Source organism: Macaca mulatta, chromosome 19, assembly GCF_049350105.2.
Source record: "Macaca mulatta isolate MMU2019108-1 chromosome 19, T2T-MMU8v2.0, whole genome shotgun sequence".
NCBI lineage: Eukaryota > Metazoa > Chordata > Mammalia > Primates > Cercopithecidae > Macaca > Macaca mulatta.
In genome coordinates, this window is record NC_133424.1 from 24,315,466 (window position 1) to 24,341,992 (window position 26,527).

Consider the following 26,527-nt stretch of genomic DNA (forward strand, 5'->3'; position numbering starts at 1 on the left):
GGTGCCAAATTCTTAGATAATTAAATGCATGAGCAACAAAGAAAAAAAAACAGAATAATTTTACTACACTACACTTAGACATTTCTGCATATTTAAGTAAACATTTAATAGAGAAATAACGCCTACTATAAAATGGGTGAAAATATTTACAAATTACATGTGATAAGAGTGAATATCCAAAAAATATAAACAACTTGTAAAATGGAACAATAAAGTCGAATAACTTTAGAAATAGACAAATAATTAAAATAAAATTTCATTAAAAAATCAAATGAAAAATTTGAAAGGACACACAAAATTACTAATTTGTAGAGAAATACATTAAAATCACAATGAAAAACAAAATCCCCTCACACTCACTTAAATGGTCACTATCGATTTTTTAAAAACACCAAATCTGTTGATAATGCAATAAAAATGAAACCCTGGGCTGGGCACAGTGGCTCACACCTTAATCCCAGCACTTTGGGAGGCTGAAGCAGGCAGATCACGAGGTCAGGAGTTCGAGATCAGACTGCTTAACATGGTGAAACCCCGTCTTTACTAAAAATACAAAAATTACCCAGGTGTGGTGACATGTGCCTGTAATCCCAGCTAGTCAGGAGGCTGAGGCAGGAGAATCATTTGAACCCAGGAGGTGGAGGTTGGAGTGTGACAGTATCGTGCCACTGCACTCCACCCTGGGCGACAGAACAAGAATTCGTCTCAAAAAAAAAAAAAAAAGAAACTTATTGATTGTTGGTGGAAAGCAGGATACACCCATTATTTTATAATGTTATAAATATAGTTTAAAATTATCAAATACAGCAATTCCATTTATGAATCTATATCTAAAATATGCATCATAGGACCCTGAAGACATATTTGATACAATGGAATATTATTCAACCTTAAAAAAAAAAAAGTCTTGTCACATTTAAAGATACACTTTGAGATTATGTCAACTGAAATAAGCTAGTAACGAAATGATGAATGTTAAGATTTCACTTAGATATATAAAATAGTCAAACTTGTAAAAACAGAAAGTGGAAGGGTGTTTGTCAAGGGCTAGAGAGAGCATAAAATGGTGGGTAAATGTTATTTAATGGACACCGCATTTTAATTTTGCAAGATGTAAAATTTCTAGAAGTCCTTTGCATAACTATGTTAATACAGTTAACATGCCTGAAATATACAGTTTTGTTTTGTTTTGTTTTTTTGAGACAGGCTCTCAATCTGTCACCCAAGCTTCAGTGCAGTGGCACATTATGGCTCACTGCAGCCTTACACTCTCAGGCTAAAATAATCCTGCCCTTCAATCTCTCAAGTAGCTGGGACCACAGGTACACACCATCATACCTGGCTATTTCTTAGATAAAAATGTTTGTAGAGAGGGTGTCTCCATATTTTGCCCAGGCTGGTCTTAAATTTCTGGGCTCAAGAAATCCTCCTAGCCTCTCAAAATCCTGGTCTTACAGAAGTGAGCCACCACCATGCCTGGCCCTGACATGTACATTGAAATAGATTTAAGAAGTTAAATTATACGTTATGTGTTTTTACAACAATTATTTTTGAAAAAACTAGAAAAAATAAAGAACTGTAAATTTTCTTGAAAATTACCTTCAAATCACAGAAGGGTTTTTTCACACAAAGGAAATACGTATTCATCATTAAACACATGGTGAAAATAATGCTATTTCAAGGACTACTCACTAAGACAAGATAAAGCCAACACTGAAAATGAACTAAGAGGCTGGGCAAGGTGGCTCATACCTGTAATCCCAGCACTTAGGGAGGCCAAGGCAGGCAGATCACCTGAGGTCAGGAGTTCAAGACCAGCCTGACCAACATGAGAGAAACCCTGTCTCTACTAAAAGAAAAATACAAAATTAGCCGGGCATGGTGGTACATGCCTGATATCCCAGGTACATGAGAGGCTGACGCAAGAGAATCGCTTGAACCTGGGAGGTGGAGGTTGCAGTGAGCCAAGATCATGCATTGCACTCCAGCTTTAGCAACAAGAGCAACACTCCATCTCAAAAAAGGAAAAAAAAAAAAAAATGAGATTAAGAAAGAATATATACAAGATAAGCTATAACCAAAATTGGGGTCATATTTATAGACCTAAAAACACACACATATATATATAATCTGAGTGTGATACACATATGGCTCATTTATCTTTTAATTAAATCCCACATTGACTTAAAGTATAAAAACAGAATTGCAAATTGTCTAAAATTGTAACACATAAGTAAAACCAAAAACACAATAAACTGATATTAAGAAACTTACACAAAAAAATACACTAATGTAGAACTGCAAGAAAATAATGAAAGAAAGGTTTACTCATAAAATCTAGTTGGCAACATTAATGTACGTTAACAAATAATTTGTCTAGAAAACTGCAATGTTTGACTGTAACTGTGCAGTCATGGAAGGCAGGCATTTTAAACTATGGTATCTATTGTATGGCAATAAAATCCCAGACAAAATGCAGTACAATCATAAATAGGAGATGCTAATGAGAAACTTAACAGAATAAGCATATAAAAGAAACTAGTGTCAATTTTTATGTTTTAAATATGTGCGCACAACATGTACATTCTAGTATATTGTCCTAAATGTCTAAATCCAAAACTACAGACAAATTTGAAGTAGAAAATAAAAACAAAAATTTATATGGACAGTGACATTAATAAGATTAAAAAAAAAAAAAAAGGTGCCCTATTTGCTTATCTCCTGACAGCAAGGAAATTTGTCAGCCATTCTTGACAAAAATGTGTTTGTGAGAGAACCAGGCATCATGGTTCACCCTTGTAATGACAGCTACACGGTACATTAAAGTTGGAGAATTGCTTCTGGTCAAAATATTAAGACCTGCCGGGGTTATGGCGCAAGACCCTATCTCAAAAATAAGTGTCTTTAAGAGAGCTGAGATCCAGGAAGGGAGTTATGAAACTCTGCTGAAGCGCAAGATTGAAGATAATCCTTTTTAGAAGGCAGGCCCTCATTCAGGTGGCAAACTACAGGACTACTGTTTTTGGCTACAGATGAGAAAATGTTCCACCTAACTTGGTTCCACTGAGAATTTTGAACTTTACTCTGTAACCATCCCAAACCCTTCCCAGCCACAGTCTGGGGGAGGTCCTGCCCTTCCAGAGGCCTGAAGAAAGACACCCATTTATAGCCATGCTGGCAGGCCTGCAGACCTTGGTCTTTACTGTGGTCCCTGAAGCAGTTCCATGATTCAGTTCCAGCTCCCTGAGCCACAGTTCATGGCCTATTCTGCCTATGTAGAAACCCATAGTGACCTGGGAAAATCCTTTCTTGTACTCAGTGAAAGCCATGCTCACCCACATCCTGATATAAGGCCCACCATATGCAGGCCTGACTGCAGAAACCTGCCTTTGGGACTGCCCTGCACAGCAAAGTCCTGAAGGATATTCATTCTGTCCAAAAATTAAATGAGAATTACAACTATCCAAGCCCCTTTTAACAACACATCTAAAGATAGACCCTTGTGCAAGCCCAGCAGACTTAAGACCAAGCTACAACCCCTCTTCACTACAAACCCAGAGGGTATTCTATCACTATGGGGGCCCAACAAAAATAGACTTTTACTTTCTGAAACCAGTTTTTAAATACTTGAACAGGTGTTTGCTCCTTCAAGTTTACAGTCACCAATGCAAAACTACTGTTTCTTATTGTCAATGCTTCTATTTTAACATAGCACTGAAACTATGTGGAAAACGAAATAGTGAAAAGAAAAATTTAAAGTCATTGAAATTAAAGACCAATAAGTAAAATGTTGCTTTTTGTAGATCATGTAATTATATATATATATAAACAGTACTTTAAAACCTGTTTAAACTAATGAATACACTCAATTAGCAAAATATAAAATTAACATACAAGTGTAAGGTATGGTTCCATACACTTAAAACAAACTATTTGATAAAATAGAGGGAAAAAAATGTTAATTACAATAGCAATGAAATAATCAATTTTAGAATGAATTTAACCAAGGAGCTCATAAATCTTTTAAGTCAAAGATATAGCAATGAAAAAAATTAAGAGGACCCAAATAAACTTAGAAATATTTTACTTTTATTGAAAGAAAAAGTATTGTGAAACTGTCATGTTATCCAAAGTGATCTATAGATTCGATAAACTCCCTATCAGAATTCCATTGTTTTTTATACACAGAAATGAAAAATACAATCCTAAAATGTACATGAAACTACAATAAACTTTGAATAGCCAAAGCAATCTTGAAGAACAAAGCAGAAAGACATCAAATTTATAATTTCAAACAATATTTCAAGACCATAGTAATGAAAACAGGATGAAATGTGCAGAAAAATAAAGAACAACAACAAAAAAACCCAATGGAACAGAAACCACTACTCTCACGCATTTCAGACATAATGCAAAAAGAGAACTTAAAAAACAGTTTAAAATAGAGTATCGCAAAATTATGCAGGTATCTGTCTGTCCACAAAAACAAGAAAAAAGAAGTCAGACTGTGCACTCATGTATGCCATGAACAGTACTTTGGCTGTCACTGTAAACTTGAAGAAAGATAATTGTAGGGAAAGTAGAATTCTTAGAGAATTTATAAGCACTAGCAGAAGTGAGAGTATAATTAAACAAAAAATTCAGGCTTCCCAGAAACTATTTCCTTTGGAACATAGCTTCTCAGATCACTTTAAAGACTTGCTTTCTTCTTGACTTTGGACCTCTCATCCATGTTGTCTGTTGTATTCACTCTCACCTACCTGGGGGTTTATCCACCATCTCATGTCGCTTCATATTCCAGGGCTCTTTTCCTTGCTCCAGACAGGTGATCAGGTCTGGCTTAGAGACAGCAATACCTGTTTTATTAAAAATAACTAACATGAATCTTGCTCATATTCTCCAACTGCCAACTTAGTAATGTGCTCAGTAAACAGGATATAATAGAATATTCCAATAAATTTATCCCAATATACTAATTTGTAACAGAAATGTCTACATATTTAGAAAGCATTTTGATTTTGCAGGTTCTTAATTTTACTGCTTGGTACTACTGAATCAAAAACTGGTGATGGCAATTAGATTTTAAGGTGTAACAGTATTTTATGCCACAAAACTTCTGAAATTACCACTAATCTAAAGTGAAGGACACAGATCAGCTCAGGAATGTGGAAAGTTCAGGTCAAGATGAAACTTCTTGAAGAAATTCTTTTCTAAACCAACGAATCCCCAGGATTTTCTTGAAAAGAGAAATCCGAAAGCACAAATTTCCAGAAAACATTCTACAAAAAAGAAATGAAGCCTGTAATCCCAACACTTTGGGAGGCCGAGGCAGGCGGATCACGAAGTCAGATCGAGACCATCCTGGCTAACACAGTGAAACCCCATCTCTACTAAAAATACAAAAAAAAAAAAAAAAAAAAAAAAATTAGCCAGGTGTGGTGGTGAGCACCTGTAGTCCCAGCTACTCAGGAGGCTGAGTCAGGAGAATGGTGTGAATCCAGGAGGTGGAGCTTGCAATGAGCCGAGATCGCACCACTGCACTCCAGTCTGAGCCATCTCAAAAAAAAAAAAAAAAAAAGAGCGACAACCACCATTAGTCTATATTAGAAATTTAGTATTAAAATTTTCCTTACCCAGGAAGGCCAGGTTTCTGTAGTTCTCTAACATCACATTCCTATATAAATTCTGCTGTGCAGCGTCCAGACGTTGCCACTCCTCCAGAGAGAATTCTATGGCCACATCCCTAAATGTCAACAGTCCCTGGAAAACACACACAAACGCACAGATTTACAAAATGGCTATGGGCAGAATTTTTCATTTGACTCAAGGTAAAATCAGAAAGTGACTAGAACTGGTTTTGACTTATAAGAGTGGCTGAAATTATCCAGTAAAATAATTGTCAACACACAAACATTTTGTAACATATTGTCTAACTCTGAGAAAAGACAGTGGCATAATATCCACAACATCAGTGTATATATGATACTTGTCTAGATGATAAAGTGTAAAATTGAGGGCACAAACACTAACAAGTACATTTTCGAGTGCTGTATTTACATAATATAGAATGAGTTGTATATATTTTTTAGATGAAAAAGGCATAGTTGTTTATATATTTCCGACAAAATAGACATGTTGAGTTAGAAGGTACCCCTCAAATTTTAATGTGTACAATAAACTAGACATCTTGTTAATGCAGACTATTTTTTTCAGGAGATCTGAAATAAAGTCTGGGTTACTGAATTTCTAAAAAGCTCACTAGTAATGCCAATGTTTTGACCCCAAAAGACTATTTTGTCAAACATCCAGTAAGTGGAAGACCCTGTGTTTTCTTCAGTTTTTCTGGTCTGTAAACAAAGATGAGAGCTTTCATTTACCAAAAAAAAAACAATGCAAAGAAAACCTAAAACAAAAGGGCAGTTGCCAGAATAAATGTGATAGTTTATACACATCACCTGCATAAAGATACTTAATGATGAAGAGAAAAATAACTCTATAGCGAAAAAATCTGTAAGAGAGCTTATTAAGCAAGTGAGTTATTAATGTCAATTGCACTAGAACAAGTTTCTGTAGTGTGCTCATGCATCCAGAAGGACACAGCATCACTACTGAGATATTGCCCCCATGAAAGTAAATTACAGTCTGAATTTATCCATACGAAAACATCAGTTGTATGCAAAGTTCAAGATACAGGTATCTTCCATGTTCTACAATTTTTAATAATGATTTTAAGTACTTTCTTTAACACCCAATAAGCAGGTATCTCCGGGTAATCTTTTCCCAACTTTCTGGGTAACAAATGCCATCCCTCTTTATAGGAGCATTTTCTTAATCCTGTAATGCATAGAGATAATAAACAAAAAAGAACCTCAACATTGTATGTTATCCATCTTTACTAAGAATCTCAGGTTTTCTCCATAGAAAGAGATTATCCACACCTTTCCATGTTCAACAGTCATAAAGAGAACATTTTTAATATTGCAGATCACAAATTCATGGTGAGAATTCTGCATGGCATATAAGAAGCCATGATGCAGAGAAGGCTGTGGTAGATAGAAAAGAAATATTTTTGAAGGACCCTTGACTATCATAAGCATTTTTTTAAACCGAGTTTTGTTCTTGTTGCCCAGGCTGGAGTGCAAATGGCATGACCTTGGCTCACCAAAACACAACCTCCGCCTCCCGGGTTCAAGTGATTCTCCTGCCTCAGCCTCCCGAGTAGCTGGGATTACAGGCATGCACCACCATGCCCAGCTAATTTTATATTTTTAGTAGAGACAGGGTTTCTCCATGTTGGTCAGGCTGGTCTCGAACTCCCGACCTCAGGTGATCCACCTGCTCGGCCTCCCAAAGTGCTGGGATTACAGATGTGAGCCACCGCGCCTGGCCTATCATAAGCATTTTAAAAAGTAGTTAAGACAAACTCAATAGGGAGAAAAAACACAGGTATAGAAGTAAAAATTTGCAAGTACTAAACCTGTGGCATTCCATGAGGCAGAGAGGACATAGCTCTTGATCTGAGACATGTTTAGCTGAAAAAAAAGCCATTTTTTCTCTTTCTCCTCCTCCTCTCGAATTCTTCCTCAGATGAGATTTTCTGAATTACATCTGCATCTTGAGAATTTGCCTTTAATAATTTGAGCACCGCATGTTTACCTGTTACCACCACACCCAAAGGCAGAAGGCCCAAGACACAAAACCTCTACCCATTTCTGTCCTATATAACAGAAAAGATTCAGGAACAATCAGCTGCTCCACAGAGATAAAAATACAAGTTTCTCTTTTTTTTTTTTTGTCCTCAGGTGCCCTCCCCTGCTACAGACACTGGCAATTTCTGCTACAGGAATATAAATATTGGCCACAATGTCCTGTCCTTACAAATCTAAATAGAACAGGTTCCTGGACCATCCTTTAGTGCAAAGGTAGAACTTAATGCTCATGAATGTATCTTGAACTTCTCATACTTGATTCTGGCACCTTAGAGTCACATGAGGCACTTAATTAAAACAAATAGATGTTTTCTTCAGAACATTAAACAGAAACTGTAAAAAGGGCACAAGTAAAGAGATTCCTGTAAATTGGTCATGTGACTCTAAGTAGAAGCCTAACCGCTTACCTAAGCATTGTCACTCAAGCTTTAATTAGCTTATAAATCACTAGGTAAACTTGGTCCCACTCTATGTAATGTGATTCTGCAGGTTTGGAGATGATCCATAAATGGGTGTTCTAAACAAGTCCCCTGTCAGTGCTGATGTCACTCTCCCTGGGCTCATTATTAGCATTCGTTACAAAAATGAGGCACAGCACAGAGTCCCTTACACTCAGCACTCTTGTCACAACACAAAAACTTCTGATACAAATGAAGACAACCATTCTCTATCTTAAAGTATATTACTTGCTGGCTCTTTAAAGTTTATAGAGAAAACAGAAAGCAGCAATTTCTGAGTAAGTCTGCATTTGGAAAACAACATGTGCACATGTACTAATGCAATGTTTATTAAGCAGGTATTATGTAATCAACAGGATGTTACAGAGCACTGTGATAACTCATTATTTGATTTAATTCTAATAACAGCCTGTCAGTTGATACTAAGTGTTCAATAATTCTAAGGATTTAGAATAAGGACCCAGTATTTTTATTTCTTCTTCTGTTTCTCTGTCACTAATTTTTTTTTAAAATGCATAGAATACAATCTAAATATAGACAGATGAGAGGGATATAGATAGACTGTAAGGTAATTTAGATGAATTATTATGTTTATATTTACCATTTTGTGACTTGTGAATCAACTACTGCATCTGTAGGAACAGAAAACAAGTTGCTAAATGGAATGTCTCTGCAAACACTAGTTTTAACAAAAAATTTAAAAATTAAGACCCTATAATACATATTTTATATTTTCCATTTATCTGCTTTTGGTTTTCAGAAAATTGTGAGAACCAATTCTAAAAAGACAACAGGATTCATCAGCCAAAACTCTGATCTCTTCTACTTAGTTCTGTGAGGCAAGACTCCAGGGTAGGGCAAGACCTAAATAAGGCTTTCAAAAGGGTGAATCTAAATAGGGCTGAAGCGGGTTGTAGAGCTAATGTAAAATTCTGTTCTTTATGCCACTGGGGAGTATTTTTAGTTCCATTTCATTTTTTAAGCTTAGCTTAAAAAAACAAAAAACCTTAAATCTCAGAGTTTATGTAACTGTAATCTTTTTTAGCCCCACTGCCCTTTCAATTTTTTATCACATACTAATAAGCAATTTAAACAAATCCCTTAAGGTTTTCTAGAATAATTTTTTAAACAATAAATAAGTATTCTTAGCAGGGCATAAAAAATACAATAATAACTCTTGTTTATTAATATATGTTCAGGTATAGACATCAGAAGTCACAAAAATATAAAGAAAATGGCCCAAATAAAGCCCATATTTTTGCACACATCTATTTATTGTACCCACCATATGATGCATAATTAAACCACTTATCCAGTTGCTAGTCTACACTAAAATTTCTTGCATGGTAGGGACCATGACTGCTTCATCTATTTTTCTAATGAATATATGAATTGGAAGCAATTAGTTTATTCGTTTGAGTCTCCAGACCTCCTCACCATTTTTCACTCAAGTACCAGGGAACTAGAGAAACTCTCATCTGGGTACCAACCAAAGACATCTCTTGTATGAGGTAGGGAGCAAACATTTCTTTTACATTAAGACAGAAGCAAAATTAACCACTCTAGTCAGTCTGACACAATTCTGTTCTGGAGAGATTTTCAAATGTCTCAAAGACACCTTGGTGATTGTGAAAGCATTTCCAGTGACCCTGGGCTGATGGTCCAATAATAAACCAGCAAGAGAGACTCAGGCTGATTCTAAATAGAAAATGAAACTACCAAATAGGCAGAGACATAATTCCGCATGCATATTTAGTTGACAGCATGCATTTTACAGCATAACTGTGAGTTGACTGGAAGCCTGAGAGGGAAAGTCCCCTCTAGAGTAAAGCTTGGTTGGCACCTTATGTGTTTATATTATGTCTGGTAATTCTACACAGTGTTTGGGAAATATAATTTTTATTAATTCTCTTCAGCACCACAGAAACTGCAGTAATATAACAGAAAGAAAACTGTTTCATTACACAATTAAATCTGAATGTCACATGTATTACAATCCATCTGCTTAAGGATTGAAAAGAAATAAAGACGGTTACCATAATTAGTTCACAAGTAGAAGAATGTACAGCGCCATGTCATAGGTAGTTCATCCTAAATTCACCTGGTCACTGGGGAGGCCATCTCTGTATGCTAATTGGTCATATTCAATGACAAAATAAGCTTTTCACATCTTCATGGCAGAAGGTAGTTTTGCAACTTGAAGCCAGCTGCCTGCTGAATGTAGACTTTCACTCTTCTACAAGTGGTTGAATAGGGTGCTATCTGTCCCGCGCGGTGGCTCACGCCTGTAATCCCAGCACTTTGGGAGGCCGAGACGGGCAGATCACGGGGTCAGGAGATCGAGACCATCCTGGCTACCACGGAGAAACACCGTCTCTACTAAAATACAAAAAAAAAAAAAAAACTAGCCGGGCGTGGTGGCGGCGCCTGTAGTCCCAGCTACTTGGGAGGCTGAGGCAGGAGAATGGTGTAAACCCGGGAGGCGGAGCTTGCAGTGAGCCGAGATAGCGCCACTGCACTCCAGCCTGGGCGACAGAGCCAGACTCTGTCTCAAAAAAAAAAAAAAAAAAAAAAGAATAGGGTGCTATCTTTTTGGCTACTTGTATTTTGAAGCAGTGGCTCTCTACTCCCTGAGGACTGGGCTAGTACACTCCTGCTTCCATTCTTCTGGTGGCCAGTGTCCTCTTTTGTTTCCTACCATCTGCCACTGCAGCCCACAGCACAGTGCTCACGGCTGGCAGCTCAACTCAGGTGAATGACAATTGCCGCAGGAGCACTTCAGTGTCACATCAAAGAGTGAAGCCTGGCTGGGTGTGGTGGCTCATGCCTGTAACCCCAACACTTTGGGAGGCCGAGGTGGGCAGATCACGAGGTCAGGAGTTCAAGAGCAGCCGGTTAACATGGTGAAAAAAAAAATATATATATATATACACACACACACATATATATATATGCTGGGCATGGTGGGTGGGCACCTGTAATCCAAGCTACTCAAGAGGCTGAGGCAGGAGACTCCCTTGAACCTGGAAGGGGGAGGCTGCAGTAAGCCGAGATTGCACCATTGCACTCCAGCCTGGGCAACGGGGAAGAATCCATTTCAAAAAAAAAGTGAAGCCTGACCTGCAGAAGGAGAGCCTGCAGTCCTCCTGGGTAGAATTGAGCCTTCACAATAATGGGAATATGAGCATTATGTAAGCCACAGTTTCTATTTACAATGGTGACACGGAAAATATACTGCTGGATTTCCAGCATGCATCCAGATAGAGATAGCTCTAAGAGTTCTCACTGTGACAGCCCACAACTTTCACAGACATTATGGGATACTAATAGGGCTTCTAAAACAGATACACAAAGCATTCGAAACGAAAACAGCTCTCATTCCAAGAAAGATGATATTGAGAGAAAAAAAAGAAGTTAAAAGCATCTTAAGAAAAAACTGAGATTACATATAAGATTGATCAAGTCAGCCAGAAAATATTCCTCTAAAAAGAATCTCTCTCTAAGTATCCAAAGTGCATAGCTACTCATAGCATGAGAAACATGAGTGTTATGAAGAAAGGGGGCATATTATTAGTAGAATTTTAAAAGACTTTTTTTCCATCTCTGCTGCTCTCTAATCTGCTGCCCATTAAATGTGGCATCTATATAGAAATATATCTGACAACTACCACCAGCACTTTTTGATTAAAAAATTAAAATTTGACTGTGTTAATTAATATAATGGAATATACGTGAGCCTGCAACATAGCTAATTAAAGAGTTATTACAGTTTTTGGGTGGCCAAATCACCTGCCTTTATTTGTCCTGTAATAGCAGCATTCCAATTTCTGAAATTAAACACACTAAAATTATACTTACCTATAACTATCCCTATTGGTTAAATTAATAATCATATCAGACTAATATCTACTGTAACAATTTGGTAGTAAATTTTCTTTGGATATTAGATATAAATATGTAATTATGAATAATTTTAATATACTACTCATAATGTATGTAGAATTTTTAAAAATTTTCTGTAACTATAATTCAGTTGAAAAACTACATTTCAAAAGTATGAATCACAATGTTAAAACAACTAAGGAATTCATTCAAAGTAAATATTGTGGCTTTATACTCTTGTAGTAAATACAGTTGAATGTATATGAATGCAGGTTGTCTACAAACATTACACATAACTATGCTAATTGCACTGAAGTAATAAACAGAAACAAAGGTATGAAAATGCACTCCACACTTCAGTTTAAAACCTGAACTCTTTTTTTTTTTTTTGAGAGGGAGTTTTGCTCTTGTTGCCCAGGTTGGAGTGCAATGGCATGATCTCGGCTCACCTCAAACTCCACCTCCCAGGTTCAAGTGATTCTCCTGCCTCAGTCTCTCGAGTAGCTGGGATTACAGACATGCGCCACCATACCCAGCTAATTTTGTATTTTTAATAGAGACGGGATTACTCCATGTTGGTCAGAATGGTATATAACTCCCGACTTCAGGTGATCTGCCCGCCTCGGCCTCCCAAGGTGCTAGGATTACCAGCGTGAGCCACCGTGCCCGGCCATAAACTGAACTCTTTTTGCTTTAGTAGTATAAATACTTTAGCCGGCAAATAATTATCATAGATAATCAGGTTTCTGTCAACTTACTCAGTATCTTTCCTATATTGCAAAATTTAATCCTATTTTTACGCTCAATTTTTGTGTGCTGTTGAAATGAGTGTTACTCTGAACAGATCTGTGTCAACTTTAAAAGACTAAAAATCATAAGAACAATCTTTTGCCAAAGCAAAAATGAAGCAATTAAATCTCAGGTCCCAGATAAAGATAATCCTGAGGAAAAAAAAAAAAAGACAAAAGGTTTATTTAGCTGTTAATATGATTTACATATATTTCAAAAAAAGGGAGATAAAAATCTACACATAATCTAAATGTTATAAGAAAAGAGATTTTAGTAAGATATTTTATCTTACTTGTAGTCTCTTATTTCTAATTTATATTTACTTTTACAACAGCCACGTCTCTAAACATGTTCTCGAACTCTGGGATATCTAAATTTTGCACACTGGGAGAGCACAAAAGAATGTTTATGGAAGACAAAACAGAAGAGAGAAAGGTGTTACATAAAACTCATAGGTTCAGATGAATAAAGCATGTTCTTAGAGACCTATGAAGAGATTTAGATTCTGACACAATAATAGTGGGAGACAACAACATCCCACAGGCACTAATAGATAATTGAAGAAGAAAATTAACAAAATATTATAACCTAAACTCAACACTTGACCAAATAGTCCTAATTGGTATCTACAGAACTCTTCATCTAAAAATAACATAACATACATTCTTCTTATCACCACTCTAAAACTGACCACATACTCAGAAATTAAAAAATCCTCAGGAAATTAAAAAATCTCAAAATTATACAAACTACACATACAGAGATATTAGCACTGACCCCACAAAAATATCTTGAAGTCTACCATGAACACCTCTGTGCACACAAATGAGAAAATCTAGAAAAAAATGAAAAATTATTAAGGAATACACCCTTCCAAGAATGAACAAAAAAGAAATCAAAGCCCTAAATAGATGAATAAGAAGCTCAAAAATTGAATTAGTAATAAATAGCCTACGAACCAAATAAAGCCAAGGACCAGACAGAATCATAGCTGGATTCTACCAGATGTACAAAAAAGTGCTGGTATTATTTCTACTAAAACTATTTTAATAAATTAAGAAAAAGTAACTTCTCACCAACTCATTATATAAGAATAGCATTATTATGATACCAAAACCTGGCAGAGATAAAACAAACCAAAAAAATTCAGGCCAATATCTTTGAACAATGATACAAAAATCTTCAACAACATACTGACAAAATCCAGCAGCATATCCAAAAGCAAACCCACTATGAGCAAGTAGAATTTATTTTGGGAATGCAAGGTTGGTTCAACATACACAAATCAGTAAATGTGATTCATCACATAAACAGAACTACTAAAGACAGAAACCACAAGATTACCTCAACAGATGCAGAAAAAGCTTTTGGGTAAACTTTAACATCTTTCATGTTAAAAATCCTCAACAACCTAGGCATTGAAGGTATATGCTTCAAAATAAGTTATCTGTGACAAACCCTCAGCCCCAACATACTGAATGAACAAAACCTGGAAGCAGATGGGTACAGTGGTTCATTCCTTTAATTTCAGCAACTTGGGAGGCCAAGGTAGGTGGATCGCCCAAGGTCAAGAGTTTGAGGTCAACCTGACTGACATAGCAAAACCCTGTCTCTACTAAAAATGCAAAAAATAGCCAGGTATGGTGGCAGGTGTCTGTAATCCCAGCTATTCAAGAGGCTGAGGAAGGAGAATCGCTTGAACCCAGAAGGTGGAGGCTGCAGTGGGCCGAGATTGTGCGTGAGAGGCAAAGGGAGACTCTATCTCAAAAAGGAAAAAAAAAAAAAAAAAAAAAGCTTGAAGCATTCCTCATTGAAAACTGGCATAAGGCAAAGATGCCTTCTCTTAACACTACTATTCAACATAAAATTGAAAGTCCTGGTCAGGGCAATCAGGCAAAAGACAAAAATAAAAGGCATTTGGCTGGATGCAGCGGCTCATGCTTGTAATCCCAGCACTTTGGGAGGCCAACACGGGTGAATCACGAGGTGAGGAATTCCAGACCAGCCTGACCAACATGGTGAAACCCCGTCAGTATTAAAAATACAAAAATTAGTCAGGCGTGGTGTCACATGCCTGTAATTTCAGCTACTCAGGAGGCTGAGGCAGGAGAATCGCTTGAACCTGGGAGTCGGAGGTTGCAGTTAGCCAAGATCGTGCCACTGCCCTCCAGCCTGGGCGACAAAGCAAAACTCCACCTCAATAAAAAGAAAAGGCATTTAAACAGGAAAAGAGGAAGTCAAACTATCCCTGTTTGCAGGCAACAGGATTCTACATCAGGAAAACCATAGAGTCTTGGCAGAAAAGCTCTTTAAACTTACAAATAACTTCAGTATAATTTCAGAACACAGCCCTCCATACCCAACCAATCCCGGGCTGCGAGGCACCTGGGGAGCTGCGGCCTGGCCAGGGCAGTGCACTCAGGTGGCCTCCCTTCCCTGTGGGTAACTGCTCAACACGCCGGAACCACACACAGCTAGAGCCACTTCTGAAGCCACTTGAGAAAAATGATGTGACAGTTCCTATCGAAAAGTATTCTTCAGAAACATACCATCTGTGAAAAAAGTGGCCCTTTTTTCCGACTGCAAAATAGACATTCTCAAATTCCAAAATGCCAGCCAAGGCCCCAATTTACCTGAAAGCAGCTAATGATAAGAAAGGAAAGAAATTTAAACTGAGAGACATTCTGTCTCCCGATATTATCAGTCCCCCTCTTGGAGACTTTTGCCACACCATCCAAATCGGCAAAGAGGGCCAAGCACGACGTCTTTGGGGATATTTCCTTTCTTCAAGGGAACTATGAGCTTTTACCTGGAAACTAGGAGAAAGCACATCTGGATCAGTTCCCTGGGCATAATACGTTCTTCTGGTAAAACGGCACCTCAGACTCTGTGTTCACAGAAACACCCTCCTCAGTGGTCAAAAATGCCATCTCCCTCACGATCACTGGAGGGTCCCAAGCTCTCATAATGCTCTTATTGTCACTGGTGAAATTTAATTCCAAATAGGAGTCCTTTGGACCAATAAAGCAGCCAAGGCTTAGCTGCAAGCCCATCATGGAGGAAAAAGCTTAGGTGAAAAGCAGTCTCTTGGAGAAAGGAAAAGTCCACCAAGGAGACACCTCATGGGGCTCCAGCGGTTCTGCCTCTCAGTCCAGACAGGGCAGGGACAGCCACTCCTCCAGCCTGTCCGAATAGTACCCTGACTGGCCAGTCAAAGACGTGTTTCCCCATCCCGCGCCATGCGAGCTCATCAAGGGAAAGAGTACGTCAGAGGAGTCCCTCTCTGACCTTGCAGGTTCCCTCCTCTCCCTGCAGCTTGATATGGGGCCCTCACTTTTGGATGAGGTGCTGAATGTCATGGAAAAAAGTAAGTAACAGGATGCCAACTTATCTCCTTTGGAGTGGAAGGTACAAAAACAAACTAAACTAACCACAGTTGAACAGAAGGGCTTCCGAAGCTGTATTTGCAGTTTTGTGATGGGTTTTCTAAAATAATATTCTTATAAAGTATTTCTTTTTAGCCTGTTATGCGTTGTTTGCAAAAACAATTTAGAAAAAAAAAAATCCTGTCTTGGCAAAACGAGGAAATCCGTCAGTCAGAACCCATTTTCAGCAGGCACTGGTGCTGTTTGGCTCACACATTGTTTGCAGACACACAAGAAATCTGGGTTGGCCAGGATTGGCACTAGCTATGAAGGGCTGGGCGAGTCACCTTAAGAAACTTTACAAAAAGAACTTTACAGCTCTCCAACATTTTCTGAGCAAGAGGAAGTAAAAATGTATTTAACACCTCAGCCTTTTTTCTAGACTCTTTTCTATATATTGCTTGGGCTCACCATAGCGAATTCTCTAGTGTTAAAACTTTTCTGTTTTCACATTTGAACTTTATGGGTTTTGGAGATTTTCCTGTAGTTCTTATATATCCCTCTTTATTATATCTATATTGCAAAATTTTAACTGTCAGCTACATGTTGGTAAGATACAGGCAAAATATTACTATAACTAAGTTATTTTTTAAAGTAAAAATACATTTTTACATGCCTTTGGCAAAAAAAAAAATTTTAGGATGCAAAATAAATGGAAAAAAATTAGTAGCATCCCTGCGAATCAACAACATTCAAGCCAAATATGAATCATAAACATAACCCCATTCACAACTGCTGCAAAAAGAATAAAATATCTAAGAATACAGCTAACCAGGAAGGGGAAAGATCTCTATGATAAGAATTACAAAACAATGCTTAAAGAAGTCAGAAATGGCATAAATGGAAAACTTTTTGCTCATAAATAGAAAAAATCAATATCCTAAAAGTGATCAGACTGTCCTCCAAAATTTACAGATTTAATGCTATTTAATATCAAATGACCAAAATATTTTTAACAGAACTAAAAAAAAAAAACTACTGTAAAATTCATATAAAACCAAAAAAGAGTCTGAATAGCCAAAGTAAACATAAGCAAAACAACAAAGCTGAAGGCTTTACATTACCTGTTTTCAAATTATACTACAGAGCTACAGTAAACAAAGCAACATGGAACTGGTACAGAAACAAACTCATAGATGAATGTAACAGAATAGGGAGCCCAGAAATAATGCCACACACCTACAACCACCTGATCTTCAACAAAAGTAACAATGGAACTGTGGAAAGAATTCCCTATTTAATAAATGGTTGTGGAATAACCAGCTAGCACTATGCAGAAGACTAAAACTAGACCCCTTTATTACACCATACACAAAAATCAACTCAAGATTAATTAAAGACTGAAATGCTAATTTTAAAATTATAAAAAACCCGGCAGATAACTGAAGAAATACCATTCTAGACATAGAAACTGGCAGCAATTTCATGATGAAAACACCAAAAGCAATTACAACAAAAGCAAAAATTGACAAATTGGACCTAAACTAAAAAGCTCCTTCACAGAAAAGGAAACTATCAACACAGTAAACAGACAACCTACAGAATAATGGAAAATATTTGCAAACTATGCTTCTGACAAAGGTCTAATATCCAGAATCCATTAGAAACTTAAACAGCTTACAAGAAAAAAATACCTAATTAAAAAGTAAACAAAAGACATGAAAAAGATGCTTTTCGAAAGAAGACAAACATTTGGCTAACAAGCATGTAATAAAATGCTCATCAATAATCATTAGAGAAATGCAAAGAAAAACCATGAGATACCATTCACACCAGTGAGAATGGCTATTAAAATGTCAAAAAGTAGATGCTGTCAAGGTTTCAGAGAAAAGGGAATACTTATACTCTGCTGTTAAGAGTGCACATTAATTCAACCATTGTAAGAAGCACTGTGGCAATTTCTCACAGAACCAAAAACAGAATTACCATTTCACCAAGCAACCTCATAATTGGGTATATACCCAAAGAAATATAAATTATTCTGTCATAAAGACACATGCACAAGCGTGTTCACTGCAGCACTATTCACAATAGCAAAGACATGGAATCCACTTGAATGCCTATCAATGGTAGACTGAATAAAGAAAATATGGTATGATCAGACACAATGGCTCATGCCTGTAATCCCAGCACTTTGAGAGGCCAAAGCAGATGGATTCCCTAAGCTCAGGAGTTTGAGACCAGCCTGAGCAACATGGAAAAATCCCATCTCTAAAAAAAATACAATAAGAAAAATTAGTTAGGCATGGTGGCACACACCCGTGGTCCCAGCTACTTGGAAGGCTGAGGAATGAGAGTATTGCTTGGCCCACCACGATGGCTTATGCTTGTAATCCCAGAACTTTGGGAGGCCAAGGTGGGTGGATCACCTGAGGTCGGGAGTTCAAGACCAGCCTGGCCAACATGGTGAAACCCCATCTCTACTAAAAATATGAAAATTAGTCGGCGCGGTAGTGGTGGGTGTCTGTACTCCCAGCTACTCGGGAGGCTGAGACAGGATATTTGCTTAAACCCGGGAGGAGGAGGTTGCAGTGAGCTGAGATGGCACCATTGCACTTCAGTCTGGGCAACAAGAGTGAGACTGTCTCAAAAAAAAAAAAAAAAAAAAAAAAAGGGCCGGGCACAATGCTGTAATCCCAGCACCTTGGGAGTTGGAGGTGAGTAGATCACTTAAGGTCAGGAGTTCGAGACCAGCCTGGCCAACATGGTGAAATCCCGTCTCTACTAAAACTACAAAAATCAGCCAGACGTGGTGGCAGGCACCTGTAATCCCAGCAACTCAGGAGGCCGAGGCAGGAGAATTGCTTGAACCCGAGAGGTGGAGGTTGCAGTGAGCCACGATCATGCCACTGCATTTCAGCCTGGGCAACAGTGAGACCCTGTCTCTAAAATAAAAAAAAATAAAAATAAATGATACATAAACATCATGGAATACTGTGTGGTCATAAAAAACAAACAAACAGAAAACAATAACCAAAAACAAGATTATGCCCTTTACAGCAACATGAAGCTGGAGACCATTATTCTTGGAAAAATAATGCAGAGGCCAGACGCAGTGGCTCACGCCTGTAATCCTAACACTTTGGGAGGCCGAGGCGGGCAAATCACCTGAGGTCAGGAGTTGGAGACCAGTCTGGCCATTACGGTGAAACCCCGTCTCTACTAAAAAATATAAAAAATAGCCAGGCATGGTGGCGGGCACCTGTAATCCCAGCTACTTAGCAGGCTGAGGCTGAAGAATTGTTTGCTTGAATCCAGGAGGCGGAGGTTGCAGTAACCAAACATCGCGCCATTGCACTCCAGCGTGGGTGACAAGAGTGAAACTGTCTAAAAAAAAAGAAAACCAGAAAGAAAGAAAGAAAGAAAGAAAACTAATGCGGAAATGGAAAACCAAATGCAGGTTATTCATAAGTAAGGGCTAAATAATAAAAACATGAACACAGAGACAAACAACAGACACTGAGGCCTTGTTGAGGGTGGAGGGTGGCAGGAGAAACAGGGTCAGAAAAAAATACCTCTTTGGTGCTATACTTAGTACCTTAATTACAAAATAATCTATACACAAAACTCCCATGACACAATTTTAGCTGTATAACAAACCTGCACGTGTACCCCTAAACCAAAAGCAGAAGTTAAAAAAAACTCCCTGGGTGGGGAAGAGTGCAGTCCAGGTAGAAGGACCAGTTTGTGCTACAGATAGTGGCACTTGATTTATTTCTGGGTCCATGCAGCCAGATGAGTTTATGAACAGGTGGTCCAGAACCCTAGGTTGGTTGACAGAACAGATTGCTGCTGCAGATTCAGTGTCTGGAGGTGGGAATACGCCAGGAGACTTGGAGACACTTCTATATAAGTTTTTGGCAAAAAAACACTAGGATCAAAAATGCTGTAGTAAAATTCCTGAGTGTGGTTCACTGTCCTGGGAGAGGTGTGGACACATTAATGTCTAGTGAGTATATTAGTTAGTGGGTAAAAATCTTGTGGTGGCAGCTGTGGCAAAAGGGGATCTGCCATCACAGCTCCCTTCCTCTAAGTTTTAGGTTCTCTGTCACTATGGAAGGGGAGCTGGAATCACTGAACAAGGGATAGTGTGACAGACTGTGTAGAGGAGAGCACAGCCTCTCATTCCTGGACACCCAGAGGTTTATTCTAATCCAGGAGTCTGTGATAGCTTTCTTCTAGCACCCAATCTGTAGAGTTTGTGAACACCAAGCAATTCTCCAACACCAACTTATTGTCTAACACTTGAATTCTGACACCACCAAGAGTCAGCACAGACCTTGATTCAGGGCTCAGTCTCACAACACTGTCCTCACTGCAGATGCCAGTCACAAACTCTGTAAGCTCATCTATGCTTCTGAGATACTGTTTAAAAACTGGGGACTCCCATAATGTTACTGAAACGTACTGATTTGATAGAGCTACTCACAGAACTCAGCAGAACACTGTAGTTATATTTACCATTTTCACATAAAAGATACAACCCAGGACAGGTGTGGCAGCTCACTTCTCTAATTCCACCACTTTGGGAGGCTGAGATAGGTGAATCACCTGAGATCAGGAGTTCAAGACCAGCCTGACCAACATGGAGAAACCCTGTCTCTAGTAAAAATACAAAATTAGCTGGGTGTGGTGGAACATGCCTGTAATCCCAGCTACTCGGGAGATGGAGGCAGGAGAATCGCTTGAACCTGGGAGACGGAGGTTGCGGTGAGCTGTGATTGTGCCATTACACTCCAGCCTGGGCAACAAGAGTAAAACTCCATCTCAAAAAAAAAAAAAAAAGGTACAACCCCAACAAAATCAAGTGAAAAAAATATGAGACCAAGAATAAAGGTGGAAAAAGATGAAGTACATAGATGATAAAGAGCTATGATTAATAAAATTCTCTATCTTTTGTATTCTCCAAAAACACTTTATGGGGAAAAAAACAAAACAAATAAACAAACAAAAAACGCTTTTCATTATGATGCCCAAAACCACCATGCCTGACTAATTTTTGTACTTTTAGTAGAGATGGGATTTCACCATGTTGGCCAGGCTGGTTTTGAACTCCTGACTTCAGGTGATCCACCCACCTTGGCCTCCCAGAGTTCTGGGATTACAGGCATAAGCCATCGTGGTGGGCCAAGCAATACTCTCATTCCTCAGCCTTCCAAGTAGCTGGGACCACAGGCGTGTGCCACAATGCCTAACTAATTTTTCTTATTGTATTTTTTTTAGAGATGCATTTTTGTAGATGGGATTTTTCCATATTGCTCAGGCTGGTCTCAAACTCCTGAGCTCAGGCAATCCACCTGTCTTGGCCTCTCAAAGTGCTGGGATTAAAGGCATGAGCCATTGTGCCTGATCATACCATATTTTCTTTATCCAGTCTACCATTGATAGCCATTCAACTGGATTCCATGTCTTTGCTATTGTGAATAGTGCTGCAGTGAACACACTTGTGCATGTGTCTTTAAGACAGAATAATTTATATTTCTTTGGGTATATACCCAATTATGAGGTTGCTTGGTGAAATGGTAATTCTGTTTTTAGTTCTGTGAGAAATTGCCACATTGCTTTTTACAATGGTTGAATTAATGTAAACTGTTGACAGTGTATAAAGTATGCCCTTTTCTCTGAAACCTTGACAGCAACTATTTTTTTGCTCTCTTTTCTTACCTATCACACAGCCAGAAAAATGCTTTGCGCATTTTCTCCTTTTTCTCATTAAAAATCAGTTGACTTTGTCTCCAGTGGTAAACATAAAATACTTCTTAATCAAACTGAACTTAAGTATATTTTCTTCCCACAGGCTCCTGAACTTTGAGCTAATCTCAGGCTGAGCTACCATACAACCCCATTTTATGTTTATCCTAAGAACATGCTGACCTCAGGGTAAAACGTTCTCTGATCTAAAATCTGATTTTATTACCCTCCATGTAAACATTCCCCTCCTACCTCATTACTAATCCTGTTTGCTTTTCCCTAGGAAAAATAAAAGTCATTGTCTGCCTAATCTTTTCAATCTTTGAAAATCTTATAGTTGCTACTTCCTCCTGTTGCAATACTCCTTTGAAATTCAATTTTTTACATGTATCTAACTTTTATTTGAAAAAGTCTAGAAACTGCCTCAAAACAATAACTTCATCTTCAGCAAGACCCTCCTAATACCCTTTTACATTAACCTTAACTGCATCTGCGTGTGGGTTGCCAGCTTTCCAGGGCTCTGTAGATTCTCTCAGTAAAGAGGCTTCTTCCATAGCTGGGGTGAGCAGGCTAGGACATCTGCAGGGGAGGCTCCCCAAAAGGAACTAACTGGGCCTTTAAAATTAGGCTTAGCTTGGAGTCACTGGGCTTAAGCTTTAATTTCTATGTCAGAATTATTAACTTGGTTTTTGAAACTATAACTAGGTGGTAGAATAATTCAGCAAAATTACGCAAACAGTGTTCATACAAGGGAAGAAAATTTTAAGGTGCTTACATCTTACACCTCAGTAAGAAAAGCAAATGTATTTATTCCTTCCAGACTATAAATGTATTATGTTATTATTTGTATCAAAAATCATGTAGTAAACAATTAGCTGGGCACAGTGGCTCATGCCTGTAATTCCAGCACATTGGGAGGCCAAGGTGGGTGGATCACCTGAGGGCAGGAGTTGGAGACCAGACTGGCCAAAATGGTGAAACCCCATCTCTACTAAAAATACACAAATTAGCCGGGTGTGATGGCAAACGCCTGTAATCCCAGCTACTCAGGAGGCTGAGGCAGGAGAATCACTTGAACCCAAAAGGCAGAGGTTGCAATGAGTTGAGATTGTACCACTGAACTCCAGCCTGGGTGACAAGAGTGAAACTCCATTTCAAAAAATAAATAAATAAATAAAATAGTCACACGGGAACACTTCTAGGAGGTACTAAGTTTCATCACATAAAATTTAGCATTAAACTCAAAAATCAAAATACCAGGATATAGAACCAGGCACGGTGGCTCACATCTGTAATTCCAGTGCTTTGGGAGGCCAAGGTGGAAGGATCATGAGGGCAGGAATTCGAGAGCATCCTGGGCCACATGGTGAAACCCCATCTCTACTTAGAATACAAAAATTAGCTGCGCGTGGTGGTGCACCTCTGTAATCCCAGCTACTGGGGAGGCTGAGACAGGAGAATTCCTTGAATGTTTGAACCCAGGAGGCAGAGGTTGCAATGAGCTGAGATCACACCACTGCACTCCAGCCTGGGCCACACGGCAAGACTTCGACTCAAAAATAAATAAATAAATAAATAAATAAATAAATAAGACAGGAAAAAAAAAAAAAAAACCCTTAGGTCAAAGGAAGTGAACAAAGCTTTTCAAGGTACAGATGTCTTCCTCATGTGTCAAGTCAGGCCATTCAATTACTTGAGAGACTGTCCCACCCCATCATGCTCACTTAAGTGCTCAATAACCTCCTCTCAGGAGACTCTGAACTATGCCCCCAGTGAGTGCCTCAGGAGCATTTTACTCTGCAAGTTCTTACACCATCTCACTGGGGTCAGTTTTTTGGGTTGGTTTTTTTTCTTTCTTTTTTTTTTTTTTTTGTCTTTTGGAGTGGTGGGTATCTTTTTTCTAGAAATTTTTTTACTTTTTTTCTTGTACTATTTTTCTGCCCCCTAAAGGAATCCAGGAGGCAGAAATTATTTGTTTTCTCCTCAATATTAGTATCTGATTGGCTGACCAGCAATGTGTCTCCAAGAAATGAAAGCTGAATTGGGTGAAGGCAATATTAATGTCTCAAGGAATTAACTTTAAAAAAAGGTGCACCAGGAAATGCCTCTTAGCCTCTGGGCATCTACGCGCACACTTGAGAAGCTACACTCAATACCTCAGGTTGTCCTAGGAGAGAATATGACCCAGAAGCTGATATTCACTAGACACTCGAGCAGACATAGCCATGGTGGGTGTCTTGGTTTATCCCCATACAGTACTGAAACCCAGGTTCAAGCAAAAACTGAAGGGTGACTGAAGACACATCACCCTATAAGGTTTCCAAAAGGAAAACCTGACCCAAAAACATTCTGATAAGATATCTGTGTCTAGGGAAAATAGAAGAAAAAAATGCACAGAGATATTTTACAATACAGTGTCAGGAGATTATTATTTGCTTTCTTCTCATAGGAAATATTTACAAAAAGAAAACAAATCTTTTTAAATGTGCCATCAAATGCTTTGTCAAAAAAATAATTAATTGGCCAGATGCGGTGGCTCACGTCTGTAATCCCAGCTCTTTGGGAGGCCGAGGCGGGTGGACCACTTGAGGTCAGGAGTTTGAGACCAGCCTGGCCAACATAGTGAAATGCTGTCTGTACTAAAAATACAAAAATTAGCCAGACGGGGTCGTAGGCGCCTGTAATTCCAGCTGCTTGGGAGATTGAGACAGGAGGATCATTTGAGCCCAGTAGGCAGAGGTTGTAGTGAGACATTTTAAATGTCTCAACATTTAAAAATAAAAATGATTAAAATAGGTATCAAAATGTACACTACAGAACAAATAGTTGATAAAGTGAATTAGGGAGGAGAAACTGGCATTTGGGGATGTCAGACGAAACTGGAAATTTAGAATTTTACTGCAAGCCAGAGTTAGCCTGGAGGAATAGGGGATGAGGGGTGGACTTGAGGCCCTGCTTGGGACACATGTAAAAAATTCAGGGAAAAATCAGTCCCCTGTGGAGTGTGAAAATCATTAAGTGGCAGGCAATTAGATTGAGGTGTCTCTAGTCCCCGGATTTCTACTTCTGAAAATAAAAATCTAAACTCAAGAGCACTTTTTGGTAAATTACTACATTGGCAGAAACAAAATTTAGGCTTAACCAAGTATAAAATGCCAATTAAGCTCTGATTACATAACCAGGATATTTCTACCTTGATTGTAAAAACTAAGAAGGGAGGCCGGGAGAGGTGGTTCACGCCTCTAATTCCAGCACTTTCAGAAGCAAAGGTGGGCGGTTCACCAGAGGTCAGGAGTTCGAGACCAGTCTGGCCAACAAGGTGAAACCCCGTCTCTCCAAAAAATAAAAAAAATTGACCTGGTGTGGTGGCAGGCGCCTGCAATCCCAGCTACTAGGGAGGCTGAGGCAGGAGAATTGCTTGAACCCAGGAGGCAGAGGCTACGGTGGGCTGAGATAATGCCATTGTACTCCAGCCCGGGTGAGAGAGCAAAACAACTCCTCAAAAAAACAATACAAAACAAAAAAAAACCCTACATAACTGTACCTAACAAATTACTCAATTTGGTTCTTTATCATGAACCTTATAAAAATATTTCCTTCAAGTCCTTTCATAGACCACAGATTACAAACCATAGTTGGGTGCTCTAAAATTTTTGAATCACTCTTTAATTATTTAATATTTTCGAGGTGACGTCCATAAATTTTTAATAGGAAAAAAACAGGCCCTGGGAAGCCCACGGACTAAAACTCTTCCTATTCATGAACCAGCACCCCGAGTCAGGATTCTACCCTGACAACCCTCCCGCTGTCCCTGCACAATCTGGAAGAGACGCGGCGCTGCCGGTGCAGAGCTGCCCAGAGAGGGCTCCAGGTCAGGGCACAGTCACTGAGCAGGGAAGAGACAGGACGCCCGGAGCCCGGCTGTCAGCGCAGCCGCCATCTTATCGTTGAAGGGGACTGAGGCCGAGCTGGGCAAGGAGAACTCGGGGCACAGATCGTGGAGCTGAATACGGAGAGGCCTGAGTCCCGCCACAGCCGCTTCCCACCGGTTTCAACCAGCCCCGTTCCCTCTCTCGGGACGTCGCACCTAGCACTCTCACCATTTCTAGGTTTCCAGGGGTTCCTGGCGTCTTCGCTGTGGATCTCCAATACCTGCAGGTCACAGGGCCACATAGGCTGGGCTTCCTGGAGCACAGGATACAGAGCAGTGAAGAGGGGACCTAGAGCTCCAGCGGCAGCGAGAGACAAAGGCCCCGCCACATCCCGGAAGCCGCCCTGTCTGCTCCAGCTTTGTGCCTGATTGGACAGTTCCCAGTCCAGCTTCCCTGATTAGATAACGTTTAAGACCCCGCCTTCTCGGGCACTGAGTGACAGAAGATGTGATCAGACACTGGACTGAATGGAGTGCCAGCGTAGGCTGCAGCCTTTCCAGGCAGGGCTTCCTCCCTGAGCTCGGCCAGGCCCACCTCAGAGCATGGGAAAATCCTGTCTCTTCTTTGCTCTCTTTTTCAATGCACTCAAAGTGTGAACAAAAATATTTTATGTATATTAATAATACATAAAATTTTTTTTC

The 26,527-nt window shown here is 39.0% G+C and overlaps 1 protein-coding gene and 1 pseudogene across 10 annotated transcripts in view; one reads left to right on the plus strand and one right to left on the minus strand.

Moving 5' to 3' along the window:
• Window positions 1–26,200, minus strand: part of ZNF91 (zinc finger protein 91) — a 61,205-nt gene extending 35,005 nt beyond the window's left edge. For 5 of the 9 annotated variants that reach the window (XM_077977106.1, XM_077977105.1, XM_077977104.1 and 2 more), the window contains exons 1-3: window positions 26,055–26,200; window positions 5,634–5,760; window positions 4,761–4,856 (exon numbers count right to left, since the gene is read on the minus strand). In XM_077977106.1, the coding sequence (XP_077833232.1) occupies window positions 4,761–4,856; window positions 5,634–5,760; window positions 26,055–26,057 (226 nt within the window). In that variant the 5' untranslated portion in view covers window positions 26,058–26,200. Of the gene's footprint in view, window positions 1–4,760; window positions 4,857–5,633; window positions 5,761–8,768; window positions 8,800–10,203; window positions 10,513–26,054 lie in introns of those variants that run through there. The other 4 variants (XM_077977107.1, XM_077977108.1, XM_077977109.1 and 1 more) reach the window with 3 other exon arrangements.
• LOC144336630 (cdc42 effector protein 3-like) lies at window positions 12,279–16,364 on the plus strand (annotated as a pseudogene). Its single transcript, XR_013408811.1, has one exon. The product of XR_013408811.1 is annotated as a cdc42 effector protein 3-like (transcript).
• Window positions 26,201–26,527: the final 327 nt, after the last annotated feature.